The sequence below is a fragment of the Lepeophtheirus salmonis genome, chromosome 8 (assembly GCF_016086655.4).
Source record: "Lepeophtheirus salmonis chromosome 8, UVic_Lsal_1.4, whole genome shotgun sequence".
Lineage (NCBI taxonomy): Eukaryota > Metazoa > Arthropoda > Copepoda > Siphonostomatoida > Caligidae > Lepeophtheirus > Lepeophtheirus salmonis.
The window spans coordinates 28,357,718-28,377,599 of NC_052138.2; the positions used below are offsets into that span (position 1 = coordinate 28,357,718).

The following is a 19,882-nucleotide window of genomic DNA, read 5'->3' on the forward strand; positions in this document are numbered from 1 at the left end:
GTTAGGTCTTTTTTTAAAGCCATTTGAAGACACGTTTTCCTAAGAATTATTTTAGTACTTTGTCCATTTCAACTAATAAACATAACAGCTACATATTATCTTGCACTCAGAGCAACATTCGTATTGTAAATTAAACTACCTCACATCACATAGTTAATGGGATTTTAAATAGTGAATTCATTCAATTTATTTTTCTCTCTCGTGAATCGAGGTTGCGAAAGTCATCCATAAGTACTTACCGGATATTAAAAAATGATATTATGGACCTTTTTAATCAGCTTTCTTCGGTCCACTACTTGAGAAACACTGAGCTGTATGGCTCCAGTATGACGTCACTTTCGGTTTATTATACAATATGTTACGTCCTTTTTAGTAAAGTGTTTTACAACAAATGATACGTGTGTTTAACCAATTTTCAATAGAAATATGAGTAGTGTAGGGCAAGAGAGAAGTATAAAATGAACAATTGACTAAAAAATTCTTTAGAGATCCTCATGTTTTGGAGATACAATTTTTTCCCGAGGATGGGGGGAGGGGGGTAGTATTATAAATATGATATGAAGATGAGCTTCCATATTTATTGGACGTGTACGATGTATTTGGAAGGACCAATTTAAAATCAAATATTTTACATATTACATATTATCTTCAACTAATAATCATTTACAAAATAGAGAAGTAATTTTTTTCTTGTGTTTCGTCGGAGAAGAGAAAATGCAACGAAATGAACCACTTTAAAACATGTTGGTCATTATGCTAAAATATAATTTATTCTCACATTTTCTACTTTTAAATCACATCAACTCTACATTTTGAAAGGAAGAAATGTTAAGGTTTGAAGATTATAATATGCAGTGTTCCTAAAAATATATATATCCATTGGTCCGTTCTAAAATAATAGACTTCGTAACATGTGTATAGTGCATGCTCGATAGATGTGAAAATAATAGGGATAAAATACTTAGGTAGCAAGGTAAATTATTTGACGTCACGATAGCGGACGAGAAAAAAAAGAAGAAGATAATTGAGCAAAACAATCGAAAAAATAAAACATCCTTCTATAAACTCCAACAATATTTTATAATATTAGTATACCCGTTGTAAAAAATATTAATTTGAAAAGAATAATTAGGTTATTCAATCTATAAATGATCCTGCATTTGATTCATCTCCTGAATCAAACTATATATTCACACTAATTAAATCTATTTGAAAATGCAATGCAAGCAGGAAATTATATTTAATTTTGGAAAACGTGAAAGTGAGAGATTTCAAGGGACCAAAGTTTGGGACATACTCACGAATCTTTTTCAATTTATGTACCAATAATAATAATATTTATTGACTCCTAAATTGAATTATAGTCAGAATAATCTCCCAAAATTCATTAGGAATATTTTGAAGCACTAAATAAAATTATATTAAAATTTAAAAATTGGAATAAATATTAATATCCTTTATAAAATGATCTGTTTCAAAATATTTTATTAATCTATTGATATAATTAGGGTTTATAAATTGTCATATTAAAATAAACATTTAAATAAATAAACATATTTGAAGCGCCCTCTATGTTTTTATACATAACACTTATTCTCCGTTTCCTAAAGGACACGAATACAATTCTTGTTGATCCCTCGTTGTATACGAGTATATATATTAGCCATATTGTAATTTATATGAATAAATTTTGGCTATCGTATAGAAATACTAATGTATCGCTACGTCTTTAATAAAATATTAATCAGCAACATTACAAATAATACAGTATGGAATAAAATACTTTATAAGATTTGAACATTTTGAAATATATACATGTATTTGTAATTCATTTTAAAAATTGTTGAGGAAAAACTATAAAATAATAGTTGTTATCTATTGTCTTTTTTTTATACTTTTAGCTCATGACGTACGGATTTGTTTTAAATAGATAATAATGTATCTTTTGTTTTACGAGTTGATATATTTTAATAGTTATGTCTATGTACATGCTTTTTAAGTGTGATCCCTTATAGAATATATATTTAGTGTATGATTATACCCCCAATCAAAAGGTCTTCTTATTGCCTTTACTCCAGTCCGTTACTTCCGTCTGTTGGTGGTGTTCCCAGAACACTACAATAGTCTTAAGAGATAAATAGGTTATTTTTGAAGAAAAGGTTGCTTAATACAATTAAGGAAAAACGAAGTGACGTAACTATTATAATTTGAATTTTTTGGCCTACTATTTATTATTTTTTGACGGCTTCAACTACTTCTTCACATCCTTCCTCCACGTATTTCATATCTATGCTGGAAACTCTATAACTATGGAGTATAAGATTTTATATGTCCCAGTCTTAACATATTGCACGCCGTTCCTTTATTGTATCACGCAACCTTTCATGCGAATAGAAACTGGGGAAAAGGCCGGTAACCAGTTGGAAACTATGGAAGTATTATTCGCATACTCTTGAGAAATATTCACATTTTAACAAGAACTAATTTAACTTCAACAACTTAAGTCGAAGTTTGCGGGGAAATACCCGAAACATTGACAGCTGACAATTAATACTAAGTAATTTTTTGTGATAGTGAGGTAATGCAGTGATTAATAGTATCATAACAATTTTTAACTATTATATGGAATGCCAAAAAGTGTCTGTTCTTTCAAGACAAGACTTATTTTGCTGTCAGGAGTCAACTTCTCTACTTCTTTTCTCTTAATCAGTGTTCTGGACGTTGATTGGCTGAATTAGAATTATCTATTGTTTAGTTACTGTAAACAATTCTTAACACTAATAGTTCCATAGTCGGAAATAATTAACTCAACTACCAACAGATTTTGGGTCTTTTATCTGTTTCTTTTGTGGATAAGAAGTTGTGAATTACAAATAAATCTAATGATGTGCTCACTATCATAAAATATACTATTTATTTAGTTATCAGCTGCTGATTTTTTTGCTACTTTTTTCTTAATCAGTTTTCTGAACGTTGATTAGTTGAATTATAATTTTCTCTTATGACGTTGCAGTAAATAATTCTCAACAACTATTGAATAATTATTATTTATATACAGCCAAATACAGATATAATAAAACTACGCGCCTAGCTCAAACTTCTCTGAGTTACAAAATTTACAAATACTTTGCATGGAAGAAACATGGAGTAAAAAGTCCACATAAAGTCAATTTGTCTTCCCTTTTTTGGTATCAACTTCATAGGAATGCTTAAAGAAGAATCTTTAATTTTGTATTGGTACAAATCGTAAGCTGGCGGCAAAATTTGTTTACCGTATGTTTATTTTAAATTAATTTCACGTTGCTTTTTAATCAATACGGATGCATTGACTCTCGGTGAAAGATAATCTAAAAATCCACGATGATCTGTCAAAAAAAAAAAAAAGGATCTAATCAAACACTGGTTGCCGCCTCCAAATAGGAAGTTTCAAAATTACTTATGTATTTACATAAATATCCAAAAATTGGAGTTCAGATATAAGAAAAATCCGGATATAGCCAACTTTTTATCTGAAAAATAGCAGTTTCCTTACCCAGATTTATATTATATATTATTTATCGACTAACTACAAAAGGATTTTGAGCCTTTTTTTAAATATTATTTTAGAAGTAGGTTGGAAGTTAAAATAAAGGTAACGAGGTCTTTTGTCAGGATCCAAACCCCATTCTTGAAAGTGGGCAATAAGTACAGTTGGTATTTTTGTAAAGAAAAAAAGAGTGCGAGGAGAAAGGAAGGAGCGAGACTTATGCTACTTCTGAATTAAGACCCTTGTTAATATTATAAAATCGTCAATAGTGAAGAATTTCTTGTCCGAAAAAAAAAAGAAGAACGTAACCACCTTTGCTCTTCATTTGGTTATTAAGAATCTATCCTTTGCTCACATTGCGGTCCTTGGCCAGCCTAGCAATTACCATGTCTGGATGAGTGTAAATTAATCGTTTCATGCCAGCTACGAACCTTTCAGTCCGGATTTTATCAGAGCGAGTCTCCTTCTAGTGAAATGAGAAGATTAAGGGTGACTACGTCACAACAATAAAACGATACTATAGGTCGGTGTGAGAACATAGTCTTCCTTGTTTTAAGATTGAATTGTTTATTTTCCCTTAACCCCTCTTTCTCTAGAGTCCTTTAGTCACATCTATCCAGCATTTGTTGACAGTTGCTCACCAAAGTTTCAGCCATTTTTGAAGCGCAGTTGTTATCTGACAGTCGTTTGAGTGAGTTGATGCGAGTGCTTTTGTGAAAATGGACAAAATCGAGTATGTTATTGTAACCTTTAAATAGATTCAAATATTAATAGACATATAAAGGCTTGTTGTGTTAAAATTTGATGAGTCTAAGTCAATCCAACTCTGTGTATTTGAGCCAAAAACAAAGTGTCTCTTGAACAATTATTTTGCAGAGAAGAAGGGAGAGTACTATTTGGACGGGTGGATCACAGATATGGGAGCATCGCTGGGAGAAGAGTGTAGAGTTACAAGGAGACTGTAATGAAAAATAGAAAAAATATATTGTATCTTGGTTGACTGGATACTTTTAAGCCCACTCTCGAATATTTCTTTTGTTATGCATTTTTAAACAGTTTACACCAAAGATAGGCGATAATGTTTACTTCAGAGAGAGAAGTGAACACCACGACTTCCTATTAAATAATGAACAAAAGAAGAAAGAGTACATGCAACAACCGTTTGTTCTTTTCTAATTTTTAAAAGTAGTTTTTTGATTACCAACATGACAATTCTAGAAATAAGTGATAACTTTTTAAAATGGATCATATTTTTCTGCTGATATATGCTAATTCTCCAAAAGTGGAGGGAGCCCCTCCCCCTTTTACTATAGTTATAATTACTATAATTAGTCCCTCCCCTGCAACCTCCACATATATGCAAAACTTAAATCGGACTCGGTGAACAGCTCTACTACCAACACCAGAAAATAAATGATCATTGTGAGAATTGGTCGCCTATGAATTGAAGAGGCTTTATTTGATTCTAATTCAGAAATAGCAAATAAAATATGCACAAACAAATAATATAAATAGAATGATCAATGGTATCATTTAGGAGATGACCTCATCAACTAGCAATTATACCATATTTAAATTCCCAACTATTAATAAAAATGTTAGTATTCTCATTTCCTGGTAGTATTATAAACATATAATTATGGTACAGACGTAACTATGTATGTATTTATGTGCCTCAAATAGAAAAATATTTTAAATCAATAGAATCAATTAAGAGGAATGCATCACTACTCTTCAAATACTACGAATACAACTACTAATAATTCCTTATAATACATACATTCAAACAATTTTATATTTGACAATATATTTAGATACTTTTAAAACATACTAACCAATTGACATAAGATAGTTATTAATAATAATAATATTAATCTATAAATGCATTTTAAATATTATTTTCAACCTTGAAAAAGGATGGACCTTTGTATGTATTCATATTATTATTAAGCAAATGGTCGTTCCAAATATTATGTGAATTAATAAAAAACAGAAATACGAAGACGGAAGGAAATTAATCTCCTCCACATTCATTGACTAGTGAGTGTTGTCCAACACCCCTCTTGTTTACTAGAGTTATGTTTCTCAAAGTGGGTTCCTTAGTTCAGGGCCGTCACCACGGGAAGGGAGGGGGGGGACACTCCATTGTTGAATTTAGTCGGAAAAAAGGGACGGTAATTGAAAGTCATCTTCTTTTTCTGTTTAAAGTAACAAACAAATATTCCCGCCAAGAAATATCCTAGCAACAACCCTGCCTTAGTTGACCTGTATTTCCACGAAAAATATTTCCTACTCCATTTAGTACTGCTGTAACTTATACGGCCGAAGTGGGTAAAGCGATTGATTTGGAAAAAATTTACAATACTTTTCTAAAATAAGTCGCTCAAAAAAAAAAAATATATATATATAAAAAGTAAGGTTCCAAATTAAGTTCAATTTTTCAAAAAGGGACGAACGAAAAGAGCCATACACATCTACCCCAGGCCTCACTCACTCTATAACCGGCTCAGAACTAGGTTATTCTTCTAATACTTAGCTAGATTAGGATTTGGGCTCCCGTTTCGTGGTGCATATTAATTTTAAATTCAGTCATAAGTGACTACAGTACAAAACCGTGGACCAAAATTTGCATTTCTAAAAAAAAGGCGATACATAATAGTTTTCTTTCTTTAAAAAAAACACCTTTTTTCATGTATGCCCGATCAAGACGGATTTTTTTTTTGTTCAGACCGAACTAATTAGATCTTACAAAAGGTATAACGGTCTCTAGGATTACCAAACCGAAACCCAACAGTCAACATAATGTTTATTCTTTTTAACATTTAGTTTAAACTAGTGCAGAATCAGTCTTTATTATTCGGTCCATTCCAGTCTTACGGCAGGTCCTATCAGTCCTTTGGACCGATTCTTAGACCATCGGTCCTTTAGACTGTCAGTATTAGAACTAATTAAAAAAAGAAGTAATACAGTTGAGTGACGTCATCAAGGGCCAGACTCTATAAGTTTTAGGAATGAACTAGACCTAACAGAGATAGAACTACAGTCTTCAGTCCTAAATAAGGATCGACACAACTATAGTTAAAACTATAATAATATAGGATTCTACAGAAAAGTCTCTGAAGACACCAAAGAAGGTTCCTTGACGAATAGAGTTTGAGAAACTCACACCACACTTACTGATGGTACTGGATATCAATAAATAGTAGTAGTCGTATACGTAGAAATAATAAATATGATACCTTTTAATAACACTAATTATGGTTTGGGCAAATCATAATTTTTTTCATGCTCTTTGATTTTGTGTTATTAATTTTGTTTTGACATTTTGACGCTTTCTCTCCAGGATATAAGGGGGAGGAGGAGATATCATCATCGTCATCATCTATGATAATATTATCTGAAAGATACAAAAAATATAAATGTATAAAATAGAGCAATTAAAAGGTTTCCATATCAATCATAAACAAGTACAAATGCATATCTATGAATCTATCCTGAAACGATAAAAAAAAAGAGTTAAATAAAGTGGGTTGAGGAAATCCACACATAACAAACTTTAAATCTATTTATTTATATAACTTCATAAATATATATAACATAAGGAAACTCATACATAAAGATGAAATATAAAAATATAGAGAGTAAATAGATCCACATATTTCATTGCTCTTCATTCATATATGTATTTCTTTTACTGGGAATAATAGTCCTTAATTATATGAATGCATCGCATGGTTTGATCCATAACTTTGAGACGCTGAGACATGTTCATGGAATCTAAAAAAACATTTGAAGAGATTGTAAAGTCTTTATCCTTAGAGTAGTACTCTGAAAGATTCTTCTTGTCATAGCCAGCTTGAATGAGCAATGAAACGACGCGATTCGCAAGAACAGATGCTTTATCCCGTAAATCTCGAACAGGTAGAGGTGCATATACTCCTTCTAAAAATAATGGAATATTCTGGGCCTTGAGGTGAGCTGATATAAAAACCTCAAGCGTATACAGCTCTCGTACCTTATCAATATTATTTTTCATGCTCTCCACTATTGGACTGAAAGAGGGTACACAGTAAGAGCTTATAAAGTTCGAGTAGTTGGGATATGAATTGTCCAATAAGTATTGGATGGCCATGTAGAGAGCCTCAGATTTTGATTTAGAAATAAGATTTTGAACATTGATGCCTTTCTTCACTTCACTTTCATAAAAGACTTCGTCTCCACCACTGAGAGAGAGTTTCGGTCCTCCATAAAAATACTTTTTCGATTTCTTTCTTTCTATGAATGTTTCAAGGCATCCAAAACCTTTGATAACGTCAATCAAAAGACTATTGTCGCGAGTTTCATTAAGAATCTTTGTGAAATTTCCCAATTCTTCAGTGGAGTGGGTAACTATGATAAGACCATTATTGCGATTTTCAGAGTCCGAGCAATTTCTCTTTTCTTCAAGGAAGGACCCTAATTTATGGATTGCATTCTCTATCTTCAGTGCTTTAACACAACCTATCCCCACTTGTACATAATAAAACTCATGGCGATCAGGATTAGAAACGAATCCCAGATTCTCTAGTGTAGCTGAAGATTTCATAAGACTGGGAGTCACAATATATAGATTTAGAACACTCATGTCACTCGAAGAATAAGCACTTATTTCATAGATCTGTGGAATACCCTTCAGAATGACCCATTCAAAGTGAAGAGTAACAAGATTATATTTACGATTAGGAAGTTGGTTAGGTTTGAGAGAGTCTTGAGGCGGATTTAGTACTGCATTCAAAGGGTCTGTGGATAAAACTTCTTCATTTCCTTTAACTTTCTCTGGAATATTCGACGACTTAGTTTCGAGTTTTTCAGACTTTTCCTCGACATAAGGATCTACATTAGGTTGAAATGAAGAGTTTTCTGCTTCGCGAAGTCCAGGTGGTAAATAATTGAAAATAATATTCATCTGTTCATTATTAGGTGCTTTGACTGTGGCCTTATTAGATGGATACGAATATTTGTTACAACCTTTCATTAAATACTGCAAGCTCATACGAACTAAATGCTCCAAGTTTTCCTGAGTTATCCGTTGAGAAAATTCGCTCTTATGCCTCATGAGTCTTTGGAGAAGATTATTATACAAATTTCGCTGATGAGTAACGAACTGATTCTGATTACGAGGAAGAATATTCTCTGCTGGAGTTTGAATGACATAATGTCTTAAACTATCCAATCCAAAACCAGCTACAACCCAACAGGATACCATTTCTTGAGCAAGATTAAAAGCATCAACACTACGGCCATGTATACGAAGCAAATCTTTAGCGATGGAGTTTTTAATATTTTGAAATGATGCCAGATTTTGTGACTGAAGAGCATCCGACATCCTAGACCATGGGTTAAGCTCTTCCTTAGAAGGAGGCTCATGGATGGGTTTAACAGGTGACGACAATTCCTTTTCTTTTTTAACCGCCGCCTGATTCAATCGCTTCAAAAGAGGACCGATTACACCACACTTGTTAATCGGTTCTTCATCATTATCAGACTCTTGACTCTCAATTTCCTCCTCTTCACCCCCTTTGGATGTAAAGTAATCCTTAATACATTCAATGACACGCAACACTTTTTGAATAGCCTTGGGGTTTCCATCCAACTTAACTTTACCAGTGAAAACCACTGTTTTAAGCTGCATTTCTAACTGAGTAGGAGATGTGACGGCAATTTTATAGAGCTCCGATTGTCCATAGCCCGCTTCTTGAAGTAGATCCAGCGCTTTTGCCGCGATCCATTCACTTCTGGATAAAAGACTAAGCACATTATATGTAAATATCCCTTCCTCTGGATCTACTTTGAGAAGTCGCAGTTTCCTTCCAATGAACCTGACGAGAGGATTACTCTCGTAGTCAGTTCCTTCAAATTCAACTCCTGGTGGTAGGAGAGTACTTTCTTTTTGAGGAGTACAGACTTCTTCCCTAGTACTCTCTTCCTTCCTCAGCCTTTCTGGAGGAGATGGAGATTTAGGAGGACTGGGATCCGCTCCTCTTAAGAAATGGGGCTCCAGAGGAGGAGGAGGGTGAGAAAAGCGAGAGAGGTTGGAGCCATTCACATTGAGTGAGGCCACAAAGTCATTGACTTTATCACTCCACGACTTGGAACTTCTCAGAAGCTTTTTGCGACTACAGTGCGCACTGGGACTTGGCCTTCGCTTCTCCTTGTGAGAGTGCGTGTAGTGCACCGAGGCTGGAGTGGGTCTCCGCAAGTCCACAAGAGGCGTGTTGACACGTTGTGGAGGGTCAGGACTCAGGCTCAAGGAGGAACTCAGGGAAGGAGATCGATCCCGATTACGTTCCCGCCGACTCGACTTCTTCTTCTTCTTCTCTTTACTCTTACTCCGCTTCTTCTTTTTCTTCTTCTCCTTGTGCTCCTCGCTCCACTTACTACGAAGATCCAAGTCCTTAAAGTGAAGACCACGGCTGCTGTTCAGTTTCTCACGGAGATCTCCAGGCATTCTTTCCAGAGGATTCCTTTTCAAACACAATTCTCTAGTATTTCTTCAACAACAACAACTTCGAATGGGGATTCGAGATTTGTCCCAATGTATTCCTTTAGTTTCATTCTTTAACCATGTCGAAGTGAGGATGAACGTGTTCAGCTGAACAAGATATTTCAGGGACCTAGTAAAGGCATTCTGTCCCTTTCTCCTCTTAAAACACCTTATCTCCTTCTCAATACTCAATCAAATATTATTTGTTTCATTCATGACGTCATACCACCTGATTTTTAAAAATACAAATGCGGATTCCACACAATGAGGCCTTATACTACCTGGATGAGCACAAGCTCTAATCACGCAACCTGTTATTGTGGAAAATATCATTTTTTGATGATTCATTTCTTTTGGTAAACTCATATGAACTTTGTACAATTAAAAAACTATAATATTTGTCGTAGTTGTACTTTTATATAAAAATCACGTGGTATTTTAAGCAACTCTTCACTAAGGTATAATATTGAAATCCAAAAAAATGTTTTTGAGGCAAAAGTAATGAACTAAGTGCATATGTACAACTTAAAATCAAAATTTATATATATATTAAAGGGTTTTCTAACGTAAATGTCAAAAAAAAATTGAATTAATTATTTAAATTGATGAATTTGTCCTTCAAAAATAAAGTATCAACTATATATAGTTAGTTTCATTTAAATAATATGAAACATTATATCCAAGGAAGGCGATATAGGTACTATTGATTATATCCGTTTATTAATAATAACTAATTATGATTGACGATAATAATTAATAATGGAGTTAATAATATTAAAACTCAATGATGCCACACTACTACTTAAGTATCAGCAAAAAATATGAATTGTACTTAAATCAAACAGAAATTCGTAAAAATAGCCATGGAAGGTGTATTAATAATTTTAAATTAATCGTCATCCATTTGAAAAAAAAAATGAAAAGATTATCCATCAATACAGGTTAAGATATGATATGAATTGTCTAGGTTTACTCCATTACTTTGTATCAAGTCCATCATTATTTATTTCATCCGAAATATTACGTAACATTGGTGAATAAAATAACATTTTTTACACTTACGAAATTGATCTTTAAGATACATCAACAACTTTTGACTTAGCCAATGATTTAGCGCTCAGAATTAAGAATATCGTCAAATAACCTTCACTTTACAATACATATTATTTATTTTTTAATGATTATAGTAATTTAACCCTTTCAAACACATAGCCATAGGGAAAGTATTTTTTGTTGAATTGTGAATTTTTTGAGGTCTCTGGTATCAGGATCTAAGGAAATTATGGGACACTGGTGTTTAGGGACTTCTTTATCTTTAAAAAAATATTCATAACTCACATTTGATGAATCATTTTAAAATATGAAATAGAGTTGTGAGTTCTAACATCAAATGGAAGAACAAAAATCGGTTTAAAAACACGTGAAGTAACCAATATTGAAGCTATGAGACAATGGTGTCTCCTAAGTGACAAAGGGTTAAGCCGTACTTCCTAAAATGTATCTTAAAAAATAAAAACCATAGGAACTAGAAAAAAAAATGAATGAATATTGTATATAAATTACACCACTTATCAGAAACATGACAAGGTGCTGTTTTAAGCTACTAAATCCTCGTCGATTTCGGTCACTGTTATTGACTATTTCATCACTGTGATAAGTAAAATAAAACCATCAAAATAATTATTTAATGATATATTGAATAACATTAGCTAGTGATATACAACACATTATTAGGTAATGACGGAATGAATGAATTAAGTAGTGATCTGTTTTTGCAAGAGGCATCCTCTGCGGTATGAGTTATGACGTCATGAGTACGTGACTTGAGAAGTGAAAGACGCTTACAGAAGTTAACTGCTACAACTATAGAAAGGTATTCATTCTGACTTTTTGAGTCTTTGTCCATTCTCCCGATTGAGTTGGAGTGAGCGTAAGTTTCTGAGCAAGTGTTCTGATTGAATCATTATTAACAAATGGCAATATACTATTAATAGACCACCAAGTTCATATGTTTCGAATGATTAGCTCATTCTGAACTGGAGAGGAATGGCAACGAAATCTTGGAACGTTCGTATTGGGCTTGTACTTGGACTCTCTTTCCTCCTTGCCCTATGCATTCGAGGCCTTTCCTCGTCATTTATGGGTGGAAATAATTTTTGGATCTATCGACTCTTGGAGAATCTCTCTGCATATCAATTATTCCTCTTTCCTGGAGGTGTACTCCTTCTTTATTTGAGAAAGGTCCATTATTTTGAGAATTCGGGGAACGTCAATGCTCGACTTCATAAATGTCTTCAGATCATCTTTGTCGGAATCAAGGATTTGCTGCCTACTCAAGAAGGAAGCAAATCATCTTCACCATCGTCTAAAACTCCCGTTTCACAAAAGAGTAAAATAATAACCTTGCTCTATTGTGTTGTGGGACTTCAAGTTTCTTATTTGACATGGGGATATCTTCAGGTATGTTTTATCTAGAGTGTTCTGGCTAAATGCTTTAACTCTTTTTAGTCTTTTTTTAATAACCCCCTACACGCTTGTAAAAACATTATTGCTGTTCAATATTCTTTGATGTCTATATTTATCGATTTTGAGAGCTTCAAAAAAATGTGTCTGGCCGTTTTTGAGGAAATAGATATTTAATATTCGATATTCCATTTTTTAATAGGCTCAAAAATTAAGATTTAAGGGGACGGCAACGCAAGGTTTGCGAAATATAAATTTGGAAAAGATGAGTTCATTCCCTAGAATGGAGATAATAAGTAAAAAAAGTTTTAAAAAGGAATAGAAATGGCATTAAAAGTATTACTATTTATACAAAAATGAGTTTATTATTTCTTATTCATTCTAAAATTGTGCTGTTCCATAAAGATAATTAGATCGGTGCACGCTATACGCATTACACGTAAAGTATAGTTCTTATCCTTTTTTGATTTATAAAATAATTAATATATATATATGTAGTTCTACAAAACTTATTCTTTCAAAAAGTCAATTTGACATCACTGTATTTTATAAATAAAAAAATTACTTATTAACAAAAGTAACTAATTTTCCCTTGAAAATATAAACTAAAATGTATTTAATAATATTGCAGTAGTACACTTATGATTTTATCAATCAAGCGCGGACTTACAATTCCAAATTTTTTTTTTTTTTTTTGGAGCCTATTAGAAAATGGAAAATTGGACAAAATAGACCGAAACATTTTCTTGAAAATCTCAAAATCAATTAATATAAACATTCAGGAATAATAGACAGCTTTCAAAAGTGTTGGGAACGATTTCGATTAAAAAAAAGTTATGTTTTTACTAGCATGTATATATATATATATATTAAGTCATAAAAAATGATTTAATTGAACATCTTCATTTCTTTTGATGTAACTTAATTTACTAGATAAGAGTTAAAGCGTTTATACTTCTGTCTAATTATAGGAACGAATAATGACACGAGATTACTATGATTCCACGGGGAAAATGAAACGATTCTCAGATTCTCAATTCCTCGTTTTTGTCAATAGAATCCTGGGCTTCTCCCTTGCCATTCTCTATTTAGCATTTCATTCACGAGGTAATCCATCCGGAGCTCCAGTCTATAAGTATTCTTACTGTTCTTTTACCAACATCATGAGTAGTTGGTGCCAGTACGAAGCCCTTAAGTTCGTATCCTTTCCGACTCAAGTTCTCTCAAAGGCCTGTAAAGTCATTCCAGTTATGATAATGGGACGCATTGTCTCTAATAAGAAGTATGAGTATTATGAATATGTTGTAGCATGCATGCTATCATTTGGTATGATTCTATTCTTATTTGGAACTCCAAGCAATGGAAAAGAAACGAGTGCTAACACAACTGTATCTGGAGCAATTCTTCTCATCGCTTACATGGCCTTTGATGCATTTACATCCAATTGGCAGGGTGAGCTCTTTACGTCTTACAAAATGAATTCAATTGAGATGATGGGAGGAGTTAATTTCTTCTCTTGCCTACTTACATCAACCTCACTTCTTAGCCAAGGAGCATTTTACGACTCCCTGGTCTTTATGTCACAATTCCCATCTTTTGCGTTTGATTGTGTTGTTCTATCTGTTTGCTCTGCAACGGGACAGCTTTTTATTTATCATACAATTTCTCAATTTGGTCCCCTCATTTTTGCTATTATCATGACACTCAGACAATCTTTGGCTATATTAATATCCTGTTTTGTATTCAAACATCCATTGAATTCTCTGGGTATTGTTGGGATTCTCATTGTTTTCTCTGCTATATTTGTCAAAATCTATTGTGGACACCGACTGAGACAACTAAAGAAACAGGCCGCTACAATACAGAGAACTACTTAATTACTTTATATTTTAATTGATAGATTTATCACAAGTGTTATGAATAATGTCTTTGTACTGGGTACAGTTTATTTTGTTATGAATACTACGCGTAGCTCCAATTTTTTTCTTTTACGTACTGATCATTTTTAACTATTATTTGAGTCGCAAATAAATACACAAGTTTATTATATACATTATACATACTTATTATAATATATAGTCTTTCAGTCACGTTTTTAGTACTTTCACATACCTTGATAGGTTTCCTCTGAAACAAATAATTTTTTAATGTACATTGTACATAGATACACTTATCAAAATAACTACATTAGCAGGGGAAAACTACGTAAATTCTTAAAAATAAATATATTTCATCATAAAATATATAATATATATATATATATACTCGATACTTATTCAATAAACAAAACTTGGTAACATTATCATTATTAAAATAAAGATTCTTTTACGGGACGACTGTAGGTAATCTAAAAAATTAGAATAGAGCTTAAATATGTACTTAACTATCTAAAAAAATATATATGGACACAGTAACCAATAGATTTGCCATTAAAACACAGCACCAAATAATATTAACAAAAATAGAATTATATAAAGAGGGGGAATTGATGTTTACGTCGTCATTATTTGGGTCCGTAGGAACCAACAGGAAGACGACTAAATCCTGGAGCAGGTAATCCCTGAGATGATTTAGACTTTAATCCACTAGTATTTGTTGAGGTTAAGGGATAGTTTCTTGGTGATGGTATCGTCTTATTCCAAAATTGCTGCTGTTTTGGTATAGACCCATTACTCATTGGATAATGTGCAGACTTTCTTCGATTGACGAAAGATTGTTGTTGTTGTAATTGACGAGAATCAATATTGTTTCTTCTTGGTATGTCTGTTGATGAATATCTGAGAGAGTTACTCACAGAGGTCTGAACTTTTAATCTGGACTCTTTCGGAGTAATTGGACTTGGACTCCTTGACTCTCTATGAAGTGATACACTACTGTTTCCTCCATATCGAAATCCTTCAACTTTTTTTATTCGAGGAGTTGTATTAAACGAGGAAGAGCTAGCCGGCGGTGATGAAAATCGACTTTCGGTATTGGGACTATAATCATCACTTCGATCAAGGATACATTCTGCAGAAAGAGATTTTCCCTGAGAATTTGTTGAAGGGAATCTTCTAGACTCATATCTCATACCCAATTGATTATAGGCCCGAATGGTTGGAGAAGACTCTTGTTGAGAGAGAGGGCGTCTATTCATGGTAGTTGTTGGAGGATTTCTATATTTTGGAGGAGGGACACGGGAAAATTTTGGCACGTAAGTTGTGGTAGCATTAATGTTATTATTCATGACAGTATTAGCTGTATTATTAGAAGTGGACATTCCTGTATTTGAAGTAGAATAATGTGGGATTGAAGAGTTCTTTGTGATGGGTGAGGGTGGAGGAATGGATTTTGATCTCAAACTCTGGGGCTGATGGTAATGTGTCCCTCGTTTTAAGGGAGAGTTATTGTTTGAAGCATTATTATACTTCAAGGATGGAACAGGAAGAGATCTTTGATGCGAAGCTGTTGTGTTTGTGTTCGAAGTAGTTGATACCGTTGTCGTCGAACTTAATGGCTTGACAATGAGATTTGTTGCAGTAACTAATTTCGCCTTTTGGGAAGTGGTACATGTTGATGTCGTCAAGGGTGGTACATAAGTCACCATGTCTTCCTCTACAACTTCTTGATTATGTTGTTGGCTATCCATTAAGCGTCCAGTGGAATCAGGTTTAACAATACTCTCTGGAGATTTTTTTCTTTGTTTTTGAATGGATTTAATATTTGTTGAAGAGGGCTTAGAAGTTACGTCGGTTAAACTCAATCGCATTTTTTGTTTATTTGCAACAAAAAGTGAATTGCGTTTGGACGGAATCATCGTTGTTTTAGGAGAAGACTCAACAATGAGTGATTTAGACTTGGGACTTTCATTATTGACATTTGGTTCAACACTAGGACTCAAAGTATTAGTAGATGTCGTTAAATTTCTTCTTTTAGACTCCCATTTTTCTGCTAATCTTTCTATGGATCCTTGAATTCGATCTGTACTGGATACTAGCTTAGAGTATGGAATTCTTGATAACGTATTTTGAGCAAGAGCAGAAACACTTGACATGTCTATTATGGAAGAAGTTGAAGTAATTGGAGAACTTGATACATTAGGAGTGGAAGTAGTTGGAGGCTTAAGTTTACTTGGAGGCCTCAATTTAGATTCTAAAATAGGATTTTTTGGGGAGGATCTCCGAAGAGAAGATTCTGGAGATGTAGAATTTATATCCACAACCAGGGATGACACTGTAGAAATTGGCGTTTCAGCCCGCCGGATGCCTATTGGCAAAGGTTCATAGGAATTGGACATTAAAAATTTAGGATATGAATCATCATCTCTAACTTGGTTCAAGTTTGGCATTGATTCATTTTTGCGAATATCAAGTGTGATACCCGCGTCAACAAGGAATTCTTTAGCACTGGGATCTAAATTTTCTAGACTAGCGGAGTAAAATGCACTTTTAGGATCACGTCCATCTGGAGGAGAGTGACCACCACTATTTCCTGGATGATGGACTCTATTAACAACTACTAAACCGTGATTATTCATTTTGTCTGTCAAATTATCTGGAAACCTTGGAGGACCTCTCTCTGTTTCCTTAGGGGATAATAAAATGTCTCGAGGAACACTTTCACTTCTTTTTCTAATAGTTCCATTATGTGAATAATGATAATTAAATTTAGAATCATCAATAATGTAGTCATTGTGCATTTTTATTATTTGTTCTTCCATATTTGAAATGAGCCTTTCTTCTCGTAGCTTTCTATCATTATCTCTATCCTCTTCTAAATTTCCAGATGAAATACCATCCACACCAGTTTCTGTACGATCCAAGTCTTGTATCACAGTTTGTAAAGTGTAAAGAACGTCTCTGTCTCGCTCCACCAACAACAATTTTTTGACAGAATCCTCCAATGCTAAGAGAAATTCACCGTCAGAAGGTAAGGAAATTAGGGCCTTAAGTTTAGGAAGAAGTGAGCAAAGCTTGAGCCGAACATTTGGAATAGGATCATGATGTAATCGTATCATATCTGAGAAGAAATGAAGTTTAAAATAGGTCTTGGAGAAAAGCGTCATAGCCATATCTCCAACTTTTAAAAACAACATTCTAGAAGAACAACTTTTTCCATGACAAAGCTCTTCTTTCATTCTAAACAGGATGAATTTTCTATCTTCACTTCGTACTGTGAAACGAAGAAAGACCAATAATGTCCTACACGCTGCAACTTTGCAGGGTAAAGTCCTTGTAGTATGAATCCTCTCAAAAAGAGTAGGAACAAATTTATTCAAAATCGTTGTTGGAGAAATACAATTTGCAAGACATGAGAATTTTTCTAAACAGTCCGCATGGAGTCGCCAATTCCGTGTCTTTGCAATTATGCTCTCACAATGGAGTAAAGACGAAGAAATTTCTCCTGAAAAGTTGACAGGAGAACCCCTTTTCCCACCATAACGAGCAAGGGCGTCTACGACTTCGACCATATTTCTAACCATCGCTTCTAACGTCAGTAAACTTCCATCAGCAAAAAGGGTACAGAGCTGAGATTCTAATGTTGCGAAACGAGCCCCTAATAAAGGAGCTAATTCGTGAATACTTCTAGCTACAGCTCCCCGAACCGTTGGATTGGTGTCCTTAACCAAGTCCGAAAAGGTTTGAAAGAGATTTATGTCAAAGTTTTCTGAACCAATAAGAGCAATGATTGCCGGTAGATTTAAGGCGCATTCTTTTCTTACTCTTCCATGCATGATAATTTTGTCTTCAGAGGCTGGAACTATATCAGGCATTGTGCCCTTAGATCCCAGTCTTGAAGTAGAAATCCCTGCAGCAGAAGGTCCAAGTCCACTTTGGCAAATACTTTTATAGAAGTCAAGACCCCAATTTCGTTGATCAGGATGGAAGTGAGGTTGGAGTCCATGAAGAAGACGTCCGAAAACGTGAGCAAGATTTGGAAGAAGAGGATTTTCTTCAGTAGCTCTTGCCCTCTCACTAACTTTGACAATAAGGGGAACAATGACAGCACCTTTGGAGGCATCATCAAGAAGTGGAAGGAGATGTACTACGGTATCAAGTGCAGCAACACGAACATGTGAGGATTCATCAACAGATAACTCCACAATTTGAGGTAGTATGGCGTCTTTGGTGGCTTCTAGGCCCACACCTTTTGCCACAAGGGGTAAGTGTCGGCATAAAGTAAATCGAACTTCCGGATCACCGTCTTGTCCCAATGAGAGTACAGTTGGGAGTACATGTGTTCTTGCGGAAGGCCCATCTAATTTCACAGCAATTTTACCCAAAAGGCGGCAACTCGCTTGACGACCGAAAACAGGCTCACCGATTTGAGCCTTGCTCACTGCGATGGGAACAACTTCTCGTTTGACAACCTCAGGAGGAAGTAGATCAATTGCATCTAGCAAAGTCTCCAACCAAGCATGCGCAACCACAGGATCCTTGCTGTCAATACTTGCAAGAATCCCACGGAGAAACGTCTGGGTAAAGGAAGATGAGGCGGATGGAGGTGGAGGAGGGCCTGAAATTCCATCCTGATGATAATATATTAATCCGGCGGAGGACTCCGGTACGCCCGGGATCATTCTCCCATACTTTTTTCCAGCTAATATGTGAAAGTCACTTGACAATTCACAATTAGTTGCTGTGTGAATATCAAATATGTATGTACTATGTAACTAAATTTATGTACAAGTTACAACTATGTAAATGTAAGTATTTAGTAGAGAGAGTACGTTTAAAAAAAAACACAAGAATACTTTGTCGATCCACAACTCTCCTCACGGTGGAAATACTTCAACTAAACTTCTAGTACTACAACACTAGTATTAATTATACACGCACTCAGACAGAAAAACACACGCGTGCACGGGTGTGCGTGCTTCCTCACTCTCTCAGTACTCAGTAGTCCCTTCCTATCTTTCTTTATTTCTTTCTCCAGAAGTAAGCTCTCACCATGCTTATTGCTTAGCACTGATCGACCACTCCCAGTCATACACTCTTCAGCGAAGTAAGAAACGAAGAAGTTTTACTTAATTGTTATTCTTTATTATAAATAACATTATGTATCAGTCAGTACATGGAATACTAATACAAAATATACAAGCATATCTTTAATTTATAATAAAAAGTATATAACCCATCGAATAAGACTGGAGAACAAGAAATTAGAAAGCTCATTTTACTCCTTTCATATAATATAATATAAGAATTTGTCATTCTGTACATACTTAATATTACTACACATACAATGACGCAATTTTCATGACGCATCATTGCTTGGGAAATTGCGGGGGGTTGCAAATAAGAAGGAAACGAATTTATGTAATATATTCAACACTGTGTTTGCGTACCTATGAGTGACATAGTTCGTTTTCCCCATTACCTCAATATAGC

The 19,882-nt window shown here is 34.2% G+C and overlaps 2 protein-coding genes across 2 annotated transcripts; one reads left to right on the forward strand and one right to left on the reverse strand.

Moving 5' to 3' along the window:
• The first annotated feature begins 11,828 nt into the window (after positions 1–11,828).
• sll (adenosine 3'-phospho 5'-phosphosulfate transporter 1) lies at positions 11,829–14,563 on the forward strand. The gene is made up of 2 exons (XM_040718772.2): positions 11,829–12,509; positions 13,484–14,563. The coding sequence occupies exons 1-2, from the start codon at positions 12,096–12,098 to the stop codon at positions 14,387–14,389; spliced, it is 1,320 nt and encodes a 439-aa protein (XP_040574706.1). The 5' UTR covers positions 11,829–12,095; the 3' UTR covers positions 14,390–14,563.
• A 159-nt stretch (positions 14,564–14,722) lies between these two features.
• Positions 14,723–19,624, reverse strand: LOC121123637 (uncharacterized). The gene has a single exon (XM_040718771.2). It carries the CDS (start codon positions 19,069–19,071, stop codon positions 15,016–15,018), a length of 4,056 nt encoding a protein of 1,351 aa, XP_040574705.1. The 5' UTR covers positions 19,072–19,624; the 3' UTR covers positions 14,723–15,015.
• Positions 19,625–19,882: the final 258 nt, after the last annotated feature.